This window comes from Mustelus asterias, chromosome 22, assembly GCF_964213995.1.
Source record: "Mustelus asterias chromosome 22, sMusAst1.hap1.1, whole genome shotgun sequence".
Classification (NCBI taxonomy): Eukaryota; Metazoa; Chordata; class Chondrichthyes; order Carcharhiniformes; family Triakidae; genus Mustelus; species Mustelus asterias.
In genome coordinates this window covers 64,027,240-64,041,168 of record NC_135822.1, presented here as the reverse complement: position 1 = coordinate 64,041,168, position 13,929 = coordinate 64,027,240, and the positions used below count along the sequence as shown (strand labels likewise).

Genomic DNA, 13,929 nt, shown 5'->3' with positions numbered 1-13,929 from the left:
GGGGGGGGAGGGTGAGGTGGTGGTGGGGGGGGGAGGGTGAGGTGGTGGTGGGGGGGAGGTGGTGGTGGGGGGGGGAGGGTGAGGTGGTGGTGGTGGGGGGGAGGGTGAGGTGGTGGTGGTGGGGGGGGGGAGGGTGAGGTGGTGGTGGGGGGGGGAGGGTGAGGTGGTGGTGGGGGGGGGAGGGTGAGGTGGTGGGGGGGGGGGAGGGTGAGGCGGTGGTGGGGGGGGAAGGGTGAGGCGGTGGTGGGGGGGGAAGGGTGAGGCGGTGGTGGGGGGGGGAGGTGGTGGTGGAGGGGGGAGGGTGAGGTGGTGGCGGGGAGGTTGAGGTGAGTGGGTGGGGGGGTGAGGTGGGGGGGTGAGCTGAGTGGGTGGGGGGTGAGGTGTGGATGGGTGGGTGAGGCGAGGTGGGTCGGTGGGGGGTGAGGCGAGGGGTGGATGAAGTGTGGGGGTGAGGTGGGTGAGTGGGGGGATGTGGGGTGAGGGGGGTTGGTGGGGGTAAGTGGGGATGGGGTGGGGGTGTGTTTGGGTGATGGAGTGAGGGGTGGGGGAGGGACGGTGTGGGGATTGAGATGAGATAGGACCTGAAAAGCTGTGGCAGTGCTCACAGTCCATTGCACACACTGTCTCAAAATCAAAGTAACTACTGTTAACAAGTGATATGACCGATCCCCAGGTGATGTTCTCGAAATTTGTTCACCTGGATGAGATTCCTCAATTTGCCAGCTGGGATATACCGAAATTGTTGTGGCCTGGGGGAGGACGGATGAACTGGTTCCCTTTCTTAATTCAACCTCCTCTGCTGGTCACAACCAAAATAATCTTAAAAAGGATCCTTTCCTCAGCGGAAACCTGTCCCAATTCTTCGCTTTTAAAATCAGCCAATTTAACCAGGCTTTCTGGAGTTAAAGGTAGAGTGAATTCATTACCTACTGAAGGCAAGAAAATGCTAAAACACATGCAAGTACATTCATGCAGACTAGGATTGAATCTAAAGTAGGTGTGTTGAAGGTGGATGAAAGCGTTCCTGATGGGTTAAAAGTGAATGATGCAGCATTGTAGCTGCTGCAATTTGAGGTTCCAGTCGCGCAAACTTCAGAAGGAGAATTTGGTTTTGAGATTCTGGTGTTCTGCAGTTTGGTAGAGAAGCTTCCCAGTTAACGTTTCAGTTATGGTGTTTGCTGATTTGGCTTACTTCCCCAATCAGAGCGATATACAATCAGAGCGATATACCTGCAAAAGGCTTTTGCAAGAGTCCTGTGAGCTGGCTTTTTGCTTCTTTGTCTCACAACCTCTTGACACATCCTTGGGTCAGTTTTTCTGCTGGCTTTTACCCCAACCTTTGTATATCCCTGGAAGACAAAACCCACAAATCCGCCTGGATATTGCATACAGGATATCACTTAATAAGATTATGCTCATTTCCCATTATGGCCCATTGTCTCCAAGAGAGATGGGAATTAGTTTCTGGATGCTGAGAAGTAACTTGTCTGGAAACAGGGTGGGGTTGTCTCTCAGGCTATTGCCCACCAGCAATTCAGCCAGTGACCGACTTTACATCTTCAGCCATGTATGGCTTGTATATCCATTAAAAAAACCTCAAGCTTTATTAAAAGTTCAGTATTTCCAGACCCCATTTTTAAAAAGTAACTTAATTACAACATAGTTCGTGAACAAGTAGTTTCATGCACCTGTGAATATTAATTTGCAATGTTCTGCAATCTTTCACTGTGATAGAAATTTGCTCATGTATGTTGTATCTGTGAAAAGTTAGATTGCTCAAACCTGGCCAGTTACTGTTCCATTATCCTCCCAATCATTAGAAAAATAATGGATGCAATTATTAGTAATGTCAAGTGACACTGCTCAGCAGTGACCTGCTTAATGATGCTCAGTTTGAGTCACCTTCATACTTAGCACGTGCTTGGTCCAGTTGCAGATTCAATAATATAAGAGTGGAGTTGAGAACAGTCACCATGAGTGTCACAGCTGCATTCAAGTAGGAATGACACAAAGGCGCACTGGCAAAATTAATACCACTAAGTTCAAAAGCAAATCTATTTTCAGAAAATGGCTGGAGTCAGACTGACACACAGAACTATAGTCACAGTTGTTGGAAACAAGTAATTCAGCCAACTGCCAGTTTCCTGTCACCAAACTCCCTTTATCAAAGAGAACAGCTGCACCTGCGGCCGACAGCTACACTTTGGGACCTACAATGCCAGTCCGGGTTAAGCAGCAAGTTTAGAAATCCCTGCTGATAGCTCCTCATCTCATAGGAAGAGCCTCCGCTCGCTCAATTAGGAAGTTTGTATTCCACGAAGCCCCAAGGGAGATCTATTGATCCCGGTAGCCTTCGTGCTCATCATAACATCCCTCCCCCTTTAGGTCCATGTCTCTCCCAATACCCCCACTGCGATCAGTCAGGTCTGGCGAAGGTGGGGTTGGGTTAGGCGGTGTAAACCTAAGAGGGGACCTTCGTTTCCGGAGAGAGCATCGCAGGATTACCGATACCGGTGTTACAATGTAGCCAAAGGCAACATGCTGTGGTGGTCAGCTGACCCAATAGAAATAGGAAGCAGATGGGACTTGTAAAGCAAATGCGAGATTCGTAGCCTGTGGCTTTTGAGGAACACTTGGAGGGGTGAGACGTTAGGATTGATTAGGGATGAAAGTGACACTGAAATTTTTTTTGTCGTCCTAGCCTCTAATAATTGGAAATGTCAGTTTAGATATCAAAGCAGCATTTCTGCAGGGTGAAGCATTTCAAGGAAAAGTATTTTTGAAGCCACCCTAAGAAGCAGGTAATACACAGGGACAGTTGTGGAAACTGAAGAAATGCATATATGGATTGAGTGACTGCATTAAGGGTTTGGTATTTTTCTGTACGATCTTTATTGCTGAAAAATGGCTGTGTCCTGTTAAAAGCGGATCCCTCAATGTCCTGTTGGAAGTCTGAAGGAAAATTGGCAGGGCTTTTCATGATGCATGTTGATGACTTCTTGTGGTGTGGCACAGACAAATTTAAAGAGAGGGTAACTAATAGGTTGAAGACGGAATTTTTAAGTAGGGAGTCAAGCGATTGGTGCTTTTTGATATCTCGGTCTTGAGATACAACAAAGCAAATTTGAGATAACAAAGAATCAGCAGGTATATTTGGACAGCATTGATCCTATTTCCATAAGAAGAGAAAGGTCAATTGTAAAAAGAACTGGCCATGGAAGAAGAATCTAAATGTTTGAGTATGATAGGACAGTTAAATTGGCTATGCACACAGGCAAGACCCAATGGGAGCTATAATTTCTTCGAATTAAGTGATATGTTGAAGCATGCTTCCGTCCAAGAGAACTTGCAGGCAAATAAAACATTAAAAAAGCCGAAATCTGAGGAATGTATAATTAAATTCCCGGCACTGGGAAAACCGGAAGAAATGGAGTTGTATTTAGTGATGCTTCTCATGCCAGTCTCCCAGATGGGTATTCAAGTGGTGCTGGGTTTATAATGTTTTTGGTGGGTAAGAAAGGAAAATATTGCTCCCTGGCCTGGGAAGCAAAACAAAAGGGTGGTCAAAAGTACATTGGCGGCCAAAACTCTCACTTTAGTGGAGGTGGTATATATGGGATTATATCTGTCAGACACAATAACAGAATTATTTTTGAGTCTATGTTGGGAAAGGGCCAATTGAGTGTTATGTGGACAATGTTCACTCCATAAAAAGTGTAATAAAAATGACTGAGAATTGATTTGGCCAGCATTAAATTAAACAAATGCTGGAAAACCAGGAGATTTCGAAACTAAACTGGGTAGTTGCAAATCTCCAATTATCCAATGGGTGTGGGTAGAGTCATAAAGGTTTACAGCACGGAAACAGGTCCTTTGACCCAACTTGTCCATGCTGCCCAGTTTTTACCACTAAGATAATCCCAATTGCCTGCATTTGGCACATATTCCTCTATACTCATTTTACCCAAGTAATGTCTAAATGCCTTTTAAAAGACAAAATTGTACTCGCCTCTACTACTGCCTCTGACAGCCTGTTCCAGACACTCACCACCCTCTGTGTGAAAAAATTGCCACTCTGGACCCTTTTGTATCTCTCCCCTTTCACCTTAAACCTGTGCCTTCCAGTTTTAGATTCCCCTACCTTTTGGAAAAGATATTGATGTATCCTGTTGGATGATTCCTGGAGCAGACTGTCAAAGTCAGTTAGCAGAATGCCTCATCACCAGAACTTATGGGTGGCACGGTGGCACAGTGGTTAGCACTGCTGCCTCACAGCGCCAGGGACCCGGGTTCGATTCCCGGCTTGGGTCACTGTCGGTTTGCATGTTCTCCCCGTCTGCGTGGGTTTCTTCCGGGTGCTCCGGTTTCCTCTCTCAATCTGAAAAGACGTGCTGGTTAGGTGCATTGACCCGAACAGGCGCCGGAGTGTGGCGACTAGGGGAATTTCACAGTAACTTCATTGCAGTGTTAATGCAAGCCTTACTTTGACTAATAAATAAACTTTATTTACTTACAAACAAGCATCAAGACCGAGGTGGCTGGTGGTGAGAAAGGCCCTCCCCGTCAGATCCTTCATACATGCCTGGAGTCTCACTCCAGCTGCATGTTGCCCTCGAGTTCACTGGTAGGGAATTCCTTCTCTGGCTCAGTTTCAGCCCGGAGGCCCACTTCAGCTTCATTTCCGAGTTTGTGCCTTCACAACCTGTAGGCACGAACGCAGAGTCAGCTTCGAGCTGCGGGATTAAACTGTCTGCGACTGTCTTCACGGCCAGAAGTGAGGTCCATGCTCAGGCATGGACTTCCTGGTTCTGAAATGTTCCAAGTGCTTCTTCAGGTTTTTACCCTGCAACTTTGACCTTGTAAGATACTGGTCCTGTTTTCTCCAAAATGATCCAGGGACACAACTGGGACCATTCCTGAAGTTTTTCACGTGTACCAGATCACCCGTTGTGCAAGTTCTTTCTGTCGTTTTAGCATTGTAATTATTTTTTTGGTTTTCTTGCTGGGACTCCACCCTCTCTGCCAAGTTTGGGAACACAGTAAGAAGTCTCACAACACCAGGTTAAAGTCCAACAGGTTTATTTGGTAGCAAATACCATAAGCTTTCGGAGTGCTGCTCCTTCGTCAGATGGAGTGGAAATGTGCTCTCAAACAGTGCACAGAGACACAGAAATCAAGTTACAGAATACTAATTAGAATGCGAATCCCTACAACCAGCCAGGTCTTAAGGTACAGACAATGTGGGTGGAGGGAGCATTAAACACCGGTTAAAGAGATGTGTATTGTCTCCAGACAGAACAGCTAGTGAGATTCTGCAAGTCCAGGGGGCAAGCTGTGGGGGTTACTGATAATGTGACATAAATCCAACATCCCGGTTTAGGCCGTCCTCATGTATGCGGAACTTGGGGCTATCAGTTTCTGCTCAGCGACTGCACTATAGTGTGTCGTGAAGGCCACCTTGGAGAACGCTTACCTGAAGATCCAAGGCTGAATGCCCGTGACTGCTGAAGTGCTCCCCCACAGGAAGAGAACAGTCTTGTCTGGTGATTGTCGAGCGGTGTTCATTCATCCGTTGTCGTAGCGTCTGCATGGTTTCCCTAATGTTCCATGCCTCGGGACATCCTTTCCTGCAGCGTATCAGGTAGACAATGTTTTTCATGCAAGTTTGGGAATAGCAGGTTTAATCTGGTATAATCCTGTCGTCCCATTAAGAGCTCCACTGAGGCAACACCTGTTGGTGTGTGCTATATGGTCCGATATTCGAACAAAGATCGTGCCACTTTGGCCTCTATGGATGCCACTGGTTGTTTTTTCATGCAATTTTTGAAGATTTGAACCACCTGCTCTGTCAGTCTATTATTGACAGTTGATAAGGTGCAGTTTGGACGTATCAGATACTATTAGAGAGCATAAAGTTCTGGAAATTACTGCTAGTAAAGGCCGTGCCGTTATCAGAAACCAGGACTCTTGGTATTCCATGTGTACTGAAGTTTTATCGTGATTTCTGGATCATAGAATCCTTACAGTGTAAGGAAGGAGGTCATTCGGCCCATCGAGCCTGTACCGACCACAGTCCCACTCTGGCCCTATTCCTGTAACCCCATGCATTTACCCTGCTATTCCCCCTGATGCTAAGGTCAATTTAGCATTGCCAATCAACCTAACCCACACATCTTTGGACTGTGGGAGGAAACCAGAGCACCCGGAAGAAACCCACACAGACAGTGACCCGAGGCCGGAATTGAACCTGGGACCCTGGCGCTGTGAGATTGCAGTGCTAACCACTGTGCCACCGTGCCGTCCTGATCATAGCCTGAGATGTTGTGGAACCCATGTGGTGCACCTCCAACCGCTTTATGTCTACCATAATTTTAAAATATGTAATCCATAAATGGGCCCACAAAGGCCATATGTGCACTTACCTATGGCCTGAGGCCACTCCCAAGAGTGCAGGTAGGCTGAGGAAGGGAGCTTTTGATTTTCTTGGCAAAGATCACATTGCTTCACCAAGCCTGTGATGCCAAAGTCAAGACCGGGCCACCAGACTCAATTCCAAGCTAGCATTTTCATTTTTGGTACTTAGGGGTGGCTATTATGTAGTTCTGTTAATATTGGAGGAGCAAAGACATCCATTACTTATTAAAGTCTAGGTCTGAGGTGTTCATGTTGGGTGACGCTGATCTATACAAGAAATCTAGATAGGATCTACAGAGAACCATCAAAGATGACAACAGACAGACAGGCTAGAGTCCCAGATTAGCCACACAAACACCTACCGATTATGACAAGGTCTACACGATACAGCAGGCTACAAGTTGAAGGCATGTAGAATTGCTGGCAGGAATGCACCCCTGCCCGATGAGTTCAACGCATTCCACGTTTGTTATGAGCAAGAGATCAGCGAGAGGACATCATCCACCCTGGAAGCCTTGGCCAAACTGGTATCCGCGGTCACTGTCACAGACGTCAGATCGGCCTTCTTGAAAATTAACTCATTGGTCCAGATGAGCACCTAGATCCTGCGTGGACCAGTTGGCGGGGGTATTTGCAGACATCTTTAACCTCTCCTTACTCCCTACCTACTTCAAGAAGATGACCATCATCAGAAAAGCCAGGCAGTGTTCCTTAATGACTTCTACCCGGTGGCTCTGACATCCATCATTATGAAGTGCTTGACAGGTTCGTTATGGCATGCATCAATTCCATGGATCTACTACAGTTCGCCTATTGCCACAACAGGTTCCTAGCAGAAGCCATCTCCCTGGCCCGATACCGAATCCTGGATCACCTGGATAACAAGGACACTTAGGTCAGACTCCTATTTATTGGCTCCTTACTGCACTACTTATACACTTATGACTGTGTACTCATATGCCACTCCAACTCCATTTACAAGTTTGCTGATGACAGCACCATAGTGGGTCAGATCTAAAACAATGATGAGACAGAGTTCAGGAAAGCAAAAGACAATCTGGAGAAATGGTGCAATGACAATAATCTCTCACTAAATTCAGTAAAATGAAGGGGATAGTCATGGACTTGAGGAAATATAGTGGAGGACATGTCCCTGTATACATGAATGGTGATGAAGTGTAAATGGTTGAGAGCTTCAAGTTTCTCGGTGTCCCGACCATCAACAATCTGTCCTGGCCCCTCATGCTGATGCTATAATTAAGAAAGCCCACCAAAGCCACTACTTTCTCAGAAGGCTAAGGAAATTTGGCATGTCTGCTAATACTCTCACCAATGTTTATAGATGTACCATCGAAAGTATCCTTTCCAGATGTACCACAGCTTGGTATGGCTCCTGCTCTGACCAAGACCGCAAGAAACTACAAAGGGTTCTGGACGTAGCCCAGTCTCTATCAGGCAAACCAGCCTCCCATCCATTGAATCCGTCTACACTTCCCGCTGCCTTGGAAAAGCAGCCAGCATAATCAAAGACCCCAAGCACATGCTCGCTTCCACCTTCTTCCGTCGGGGAAAGAATACAAAAGTCTTAGATCACGTACCAACTGACTCAAGAACAGCTTCTCTGCTGCCATCAGACTTTTGAATGGACCTAGCATATATTAAGTTGATTATTCTCGACACCCTAGCTGTGACTGTAACATTATTCTGCACCCTCTCCTTTCCTTTTCCCCTATGTACGTACGGTAAGTCACAAGTCGATATTAATTCTTTCTTCGGGTCAAAATAGGCCAGTAGGTTAGATGACATTTGCTAACGTTTAACTGTAGAAAAAGTCTCTGCCTGTGGAGCGTCTCTGGACCATCTCTGGCATTTTCGTAGCAGGGAGTGTAATGTGGAAGCCAAGTTCGGGATAAACTTTTCATAATTATTTACTAATCTCAGGAAGGATTTCAACTCTGTGGAGTTCCTTGGGTTGATGCTCCCTTGATGGCCTTTATCTTCATCTCTACTTTATGTAACCCCTTGCCAACTACTCGGTAGCCTAAATAGATTAATTCAGCTGCTTGGAAAATCCATTTCACTCTCTTAAAGTGAACTCCACTCTAGAAAATCTCTGCAAGACTTCTAAGTTGGCCAAGTGTTCCTGTTTCAAAGCCCCCATGACCAAGACATCATCTAAGTATACAGCTACCTAGTAAGAAATCTCACAACACCAGGTTACTGCTACCGAGGGTAGCCTTTGAAGGATGTTCTTTTTAACTCTTTGGAAAATAGCACTCGCTGATGAGACCCCAAAGGGCAAATGAGTCCCTCAAGCGTCTCTTATGAATTTTCTTCATCACATATTTCCTGGAGAACTCATCCAATTCAAGCTGAAGATAGGCGTGGCTCATGTTCAACTTGGAGAACGTCTTGCCTCCTTATCACTTAGTGTACAAATCTTTGAATTAGGACATGTGCTCCCTATCAAGTTTGGGGACCCAATTGACTGTTAGTTTATTGTCCACAAGAAGATGAATTTAAGAACAAGGACTGCTTTCACAATCCATTCTGCAAATTGTACGGTCCTTTTTATATATAAACTTTCAAGGCACCCTAGCCCAGTTTGCACTGTTCCCAGCATAGAGTATGGGGTTGGTCTTGCTCTGAAATAACTAGGTGTAGCATTGGAATCAATGTAGATCTTGACCCTTTTTATTTTTCCCAGGCCCTCTTGGAAAATTCCAGGATATCTGCTAATAACTTCAAACCCCCACACCTAGCCTGAAGATCTCCAACAGTTTAGCCTGATGTGCTGGAGCAATCTCTCCCCACAAGGCTTGGTCCACACCCCCATACAGCAATGAGTGGATGATTAGCTGATTGCTGGTTCTAAGGACCATTGTACCTTTTGTTTGTAAAGGTTCCCCCAGGTAGGTGGCAAGTCTGGCCTTCCAAATTCGGGTTAGATGCCAGATTGGAGATGCTTAAGCATCTGGTCTCTAATAATGGAGATTGCAGATTTTGTGTCCACCCCCATCTTCAAGACCATTCACCACTAATTCTACCATTATTGGGGCAACTTTTGTGGTGCTGATACAATTCGGTTGCAATCTCCCTGTCTCTGGAAGAGGGGATGCTGACATATGGCTAAGTACTGGCCTTGGCTCTTTAACGAGACAGCATACTTTTAGTTGGAGTGGGCTACTCCCACTTCTACTAAATTCCGATGTTTTGCTCGTTCCTGAAACTATGCCTTGACTGTGTCCTCTGACAGTGCTTACAATAATCCGTTGTCTGGCAACTTCACCTTCTGGAATATGTTCTCTAATACTCTTGGAATCGTCACTGCCTTTCCTTGATACTCTGGTGACATTAGGGTTCCTATATTGAAAGGACCCCTTTAACACCTGATCTATACAAATGCTTTCCATCGAGGACACAAGGTCCTTCGCCCTAGTTGGAGAACATTATTGCCTTATGCCGCCTTTAGTTCCTGAGTCCCTTTTTCTACGCTCTCAAGTGATGAGGCTATTTTGTTGGCTTGTTTGAAGCCCATGTTGGGTTCTGCCAACTGCTTCTTTTGGGTGGCTAGGTCATTTATGCCACATACCAATCTGTCTTGTAACATTTCGTTCACAAGTGCTCCATATTCACAATATTCCGACAATTTCTGCAATCTAGCCAAGAACTCAGTGAGAGATTCCACAGGAGTTTTGCCAGCCATGTTGAAGGATCTTTGGAGGATTACAAAGGGCTACGGATCATTGTAATTCTTCAATGTCTGCTAGCTAATTGAAAGGTTTTGAGTCGGGATGTCCGAATAGGTCAGACTTTGTAATCATGCTGAAATACGGGGCCCCACATGCTGTCAACAATATCACCTTTTGTTTTTCATTTTCTTTAATGTTAGCATGGAAGAAATAATGCACGCGCTCTGTATATTGGGCCCAGTCTTCCCCACTGGTGTCATAGGGTTCAAGTTTTCCGAAAAGAGGCATAATGGCTTTTTCTTATTGGAAAAGATTCTTGATTTACGGAAGTTGTCTGGAGGGAGATGGAGAAAAAAAATCCTCCTCATTGGCAATGTAATAATTCAGCCAAACTCCATTTTCCTGTCACCACTGTTTGTTGTGCACAAAGAGAAGGGTCATGCCTACGGCTTACTGATAGACTGCCTATACTAACAAAGTTTATTTGCTAGTGTCACAAGCAAACTTACATTAACATTGCAGTGAAGTTACTGTGAAAATCCCCTCATTGCCACAATCCAGCACCTGTCCGGGTACACTGAGGGAGAATTTAGCCTGGCCAATGCACCTAACCAGCACGCCTTTTGGACTGTGGGAGGAAACCCATGCAGACGCAGGGAGAACATGCGAACTCCGCACAGACAGTGACCCAAGCCAGGAATCGAACCTGTGTCCCCTGGTGCTGAGTCTGCAGTACTAACCATTGTGCCACCTTGATGCCCTCAGGATCTACAGTGCTGGCACAGGATGAGCAGCTGGTTTAAAAACCTTAGCTGACTGATTCTCATTGGGCATGCTGCTCATTAAGAAAGTTCATACTCCACAAAACCAACAGGAAGATCAATTGATGATCCCCTGTGGCCTTCTTGTTCATCATAAGAGAAATCAATCATCATAGGTCCACGATACCATTCAAGGATTTCCTCAGCGTAGAAGCCGTGGTCCAGCTACCTTCAGCTGATTCATTACTGATTAATGACCTTTCTTCCACCTTGGGTCTGAGTGGGGAATTTTGCTGTCTGTTATCTATTGAAGTTCCACTTACAGCTCCTCTGATTATTGAGCAGTACACGTCAGCCAGCAGGAGGACCTGATTAACTTCCAGGCTTTGGTTGACAAATAGCAGCAAATGTATCTACCACACAAGTGACCTTGGTGCATTGACCATTTCAATTAAAAGGGAAGCTCAGTCATTTCCCTTCTGATGACTGCAATAGCTCGTTTACATTACCTCGATCATCATTGTTCCAGTCGGATCAATAATAATAGCCACAAACAGGTTAGTGGCTGGATACTTAGCAACAAGTGGCTCATGTCTTGATCATTCAAAATGTATTGGCCATCTAGAATGCTCACCATGAGTGCAACTGTAACAATACAATGAAGCTCAACACCAATCAAGAGAGAAGCAGTGTTCTTGTGAATCATGAAAATCCTGGAAAAGTCATATAATTTGGAAATGACTTTTCCAAGCCGAGAACAGTCATAAGTATTCTCTAAAAAGGTCCAAAGTCATGAAATTTTATTGCGAGGCTGCCTGAACAACAGGGACCGTCTACGTGCCAGATTACTGCTGTTCTGGCAGTGTCCAATGCAGCTAATTGGCTGAGTGATATGCACAGATTCCCTAGTCCTCCCTTGCTTGTTTCGTGTGAGGGAACAGTGTGTTTGCAAGTGTAATTTGCAGATTTTCTTTTGTTGTGGAGGCACAGGTCTTGGTGGGTGCCTTCTTTGGAGCTGAACCATAGTAAAAACAAGGTAAGGCAAGTGGGAACAAGCAACATCATTTTCGACAGGTGCATGTCTATGGTCGATGCCCCATCTTTCGTCTGAGATGCAGCAAAAATTCTTTCATCAACTTGGAAATGTCATGGAATTTCATTTTACTAAAAGTGCAGAAACCCTGGATGAAATGCTACAAAGTACCAATGTTACATCAACCGAATGTTTCTTCACTGCAATATCTATGACTGAGAAAAACGAGAGCAGCAACCTTGTGGGAATGTCATCATTCCATAGTCTGACATTATCAGTGACTCTTGTCTTCATTGCTGGGTTAATATCCTAGAATTTTCTGCCACAAAAATTAGTGGGATCGCTAGCAGTTTAACCATTTGAGGAGAAAGCTCACCACTTTGGAGATCAAAGCAATAAATGTTGCATGCCAGTACTGACCAAGTTTGAAACTACTTAAACAAATTATATTCTGCAATCCCCAATGCAGGAATAAATTGAACATTGTTCTCACATCTGCAGAAAATTTACCTGGGGCAAGTCAGCAACCTTTAATTCCACACAAAGGAATGCTGTCGTTAGAGCTTGCTCGAATTCCTCCAAATGTTATAGCCAAAGCCAAACACTGCAAAATCTGCAATACTGAAATAAAAAAGCTGTGCAGGTCACGCAGCATCTGTAGAGAGAAATATTTTGTTTTGATAATTTGCAAATATTGTAGCAGTTCTTCCTTTAGAATATTTACTTTGTAATTTGTAGAGGTGTTTTCCTGCCCCAGCACCTGCCTCCTCTGCTGCCCCTCCACACACACCACCACTTTGTGAGTAATACTGGAAGGAGCTTTCCAAGACTTGTGCAAATCCACAAATAGAATAGATGAATTTTTAGAATGCATGTTTTTAAGATCATGTTTCACTTCAGGAGTAGCCAAAGTTATTGTATCATTGTAACTTGTGCAGCAAAATGTGATTCTGCTATTTCTTGTTTCTCTTGAAGCCATTGAGTGGTTGGGTAGTTTGCACAGGTTTTTGCAGAACTTTGTCGTCATTTCTCTTAGTTTTTACAGTAATTTAAGGAGCGATCCCAGCTATGCTTGATCATACAATAATCCTTTGTCCACACTGTTGCTGGATGGTAATAAGGAGAAACAGTCCTGGCTGATATTTCCCTTTGCTGAGCCAAAGCAAAGTTCTGCTGTTTTTACCCTCCCATTTGTACTGTTAGTTTTATTCACTTGTTCAGTGCTCAGTTCTGTTCACATACAGGGGCAATAGAATAAGATGGGAGATTATCAGAACCAACACCCAGATTTTTGTGGACTATGGAAAATGGCAGGTCCCAAGGCCAAATGAAACAAAGACTGACATGGACATCAAAATATTCTTATACATAAAGAGAATCTATTACTGCAGTATTAACTTTGCATAAGCTTGTTGTCATGCTGAATTAACTAACCATTTCTCCTCTAGGCTGAACTCACAACATGGCTTCAGTGCATGAGAGGAGTGATGGGATTGTTAAAGTCTTGGCTTCCAAGGAATCAACTGAAGTTATCAATAAAGTAAGCTGGGGTTTTTTTGCTTTGTACTACAAAAGTTAAAAGAGAGGACTGCCTTTTATCCACAACATTATCATATCACAGTGCTTCAAAATGTCAGTAATTGCTGGAAAGTATAGTCACTGCTGTCCTCAGGACAACAAAAATCCAACACAAGGATGAATAATAGGTTAATCTGTTCATTGTGGTGATAGTTGACAATGGAATCAGAAGACCTTTTCAGTCATCTTCAACTGATGCATGATATTTTTAATGTGCACTCAAACCAGTAGAATTGGTGCAAGGAGTCTCAGATCAAAATCTCATTGGCCTGAAGTTTTTGTCTGTTGGACATGTGCAGCTGGGCCTGGAAGCAGGGGCAAAATGCATTTCTGGTTGCGGGTTAGCCCCAGAATGCGATGTTGCCCGGGCTGACTAGTTAATGGGTGGTCAGTGTGAAGCACGCACTGGGAAAGGCTCAGTGCTGCCGGGAAGGAGGGAAGAAGATGAACT

General features: G+C 44.8%; 1 protein-coding gene across 1 annotated transcript in view; it reads left to right on the top strand.

Moving 5' to 3' along the window:
- The window catches only part of gpat2 (glycerol-3-phosphate acyltransferase 2, mitochondrial), a 71,079-nt gene that overhangs the window by 992 nt on the left and 56,158 nt on the right, over nt 1-13,929 (top strand). Inside the window, exon 2 of the mRNA XM_078238497.1 lies at nt 13,349-13,440. Coding sequence (XP_078094623.1) covers nt 13,363-13,440 — 78 coding nt within the window. The 5' untranslated portion in view covers nt 13,349-13,362. The remainder of the gene's footprint in view (nt 1-13,348; nt 13,441-13,929) is intronic.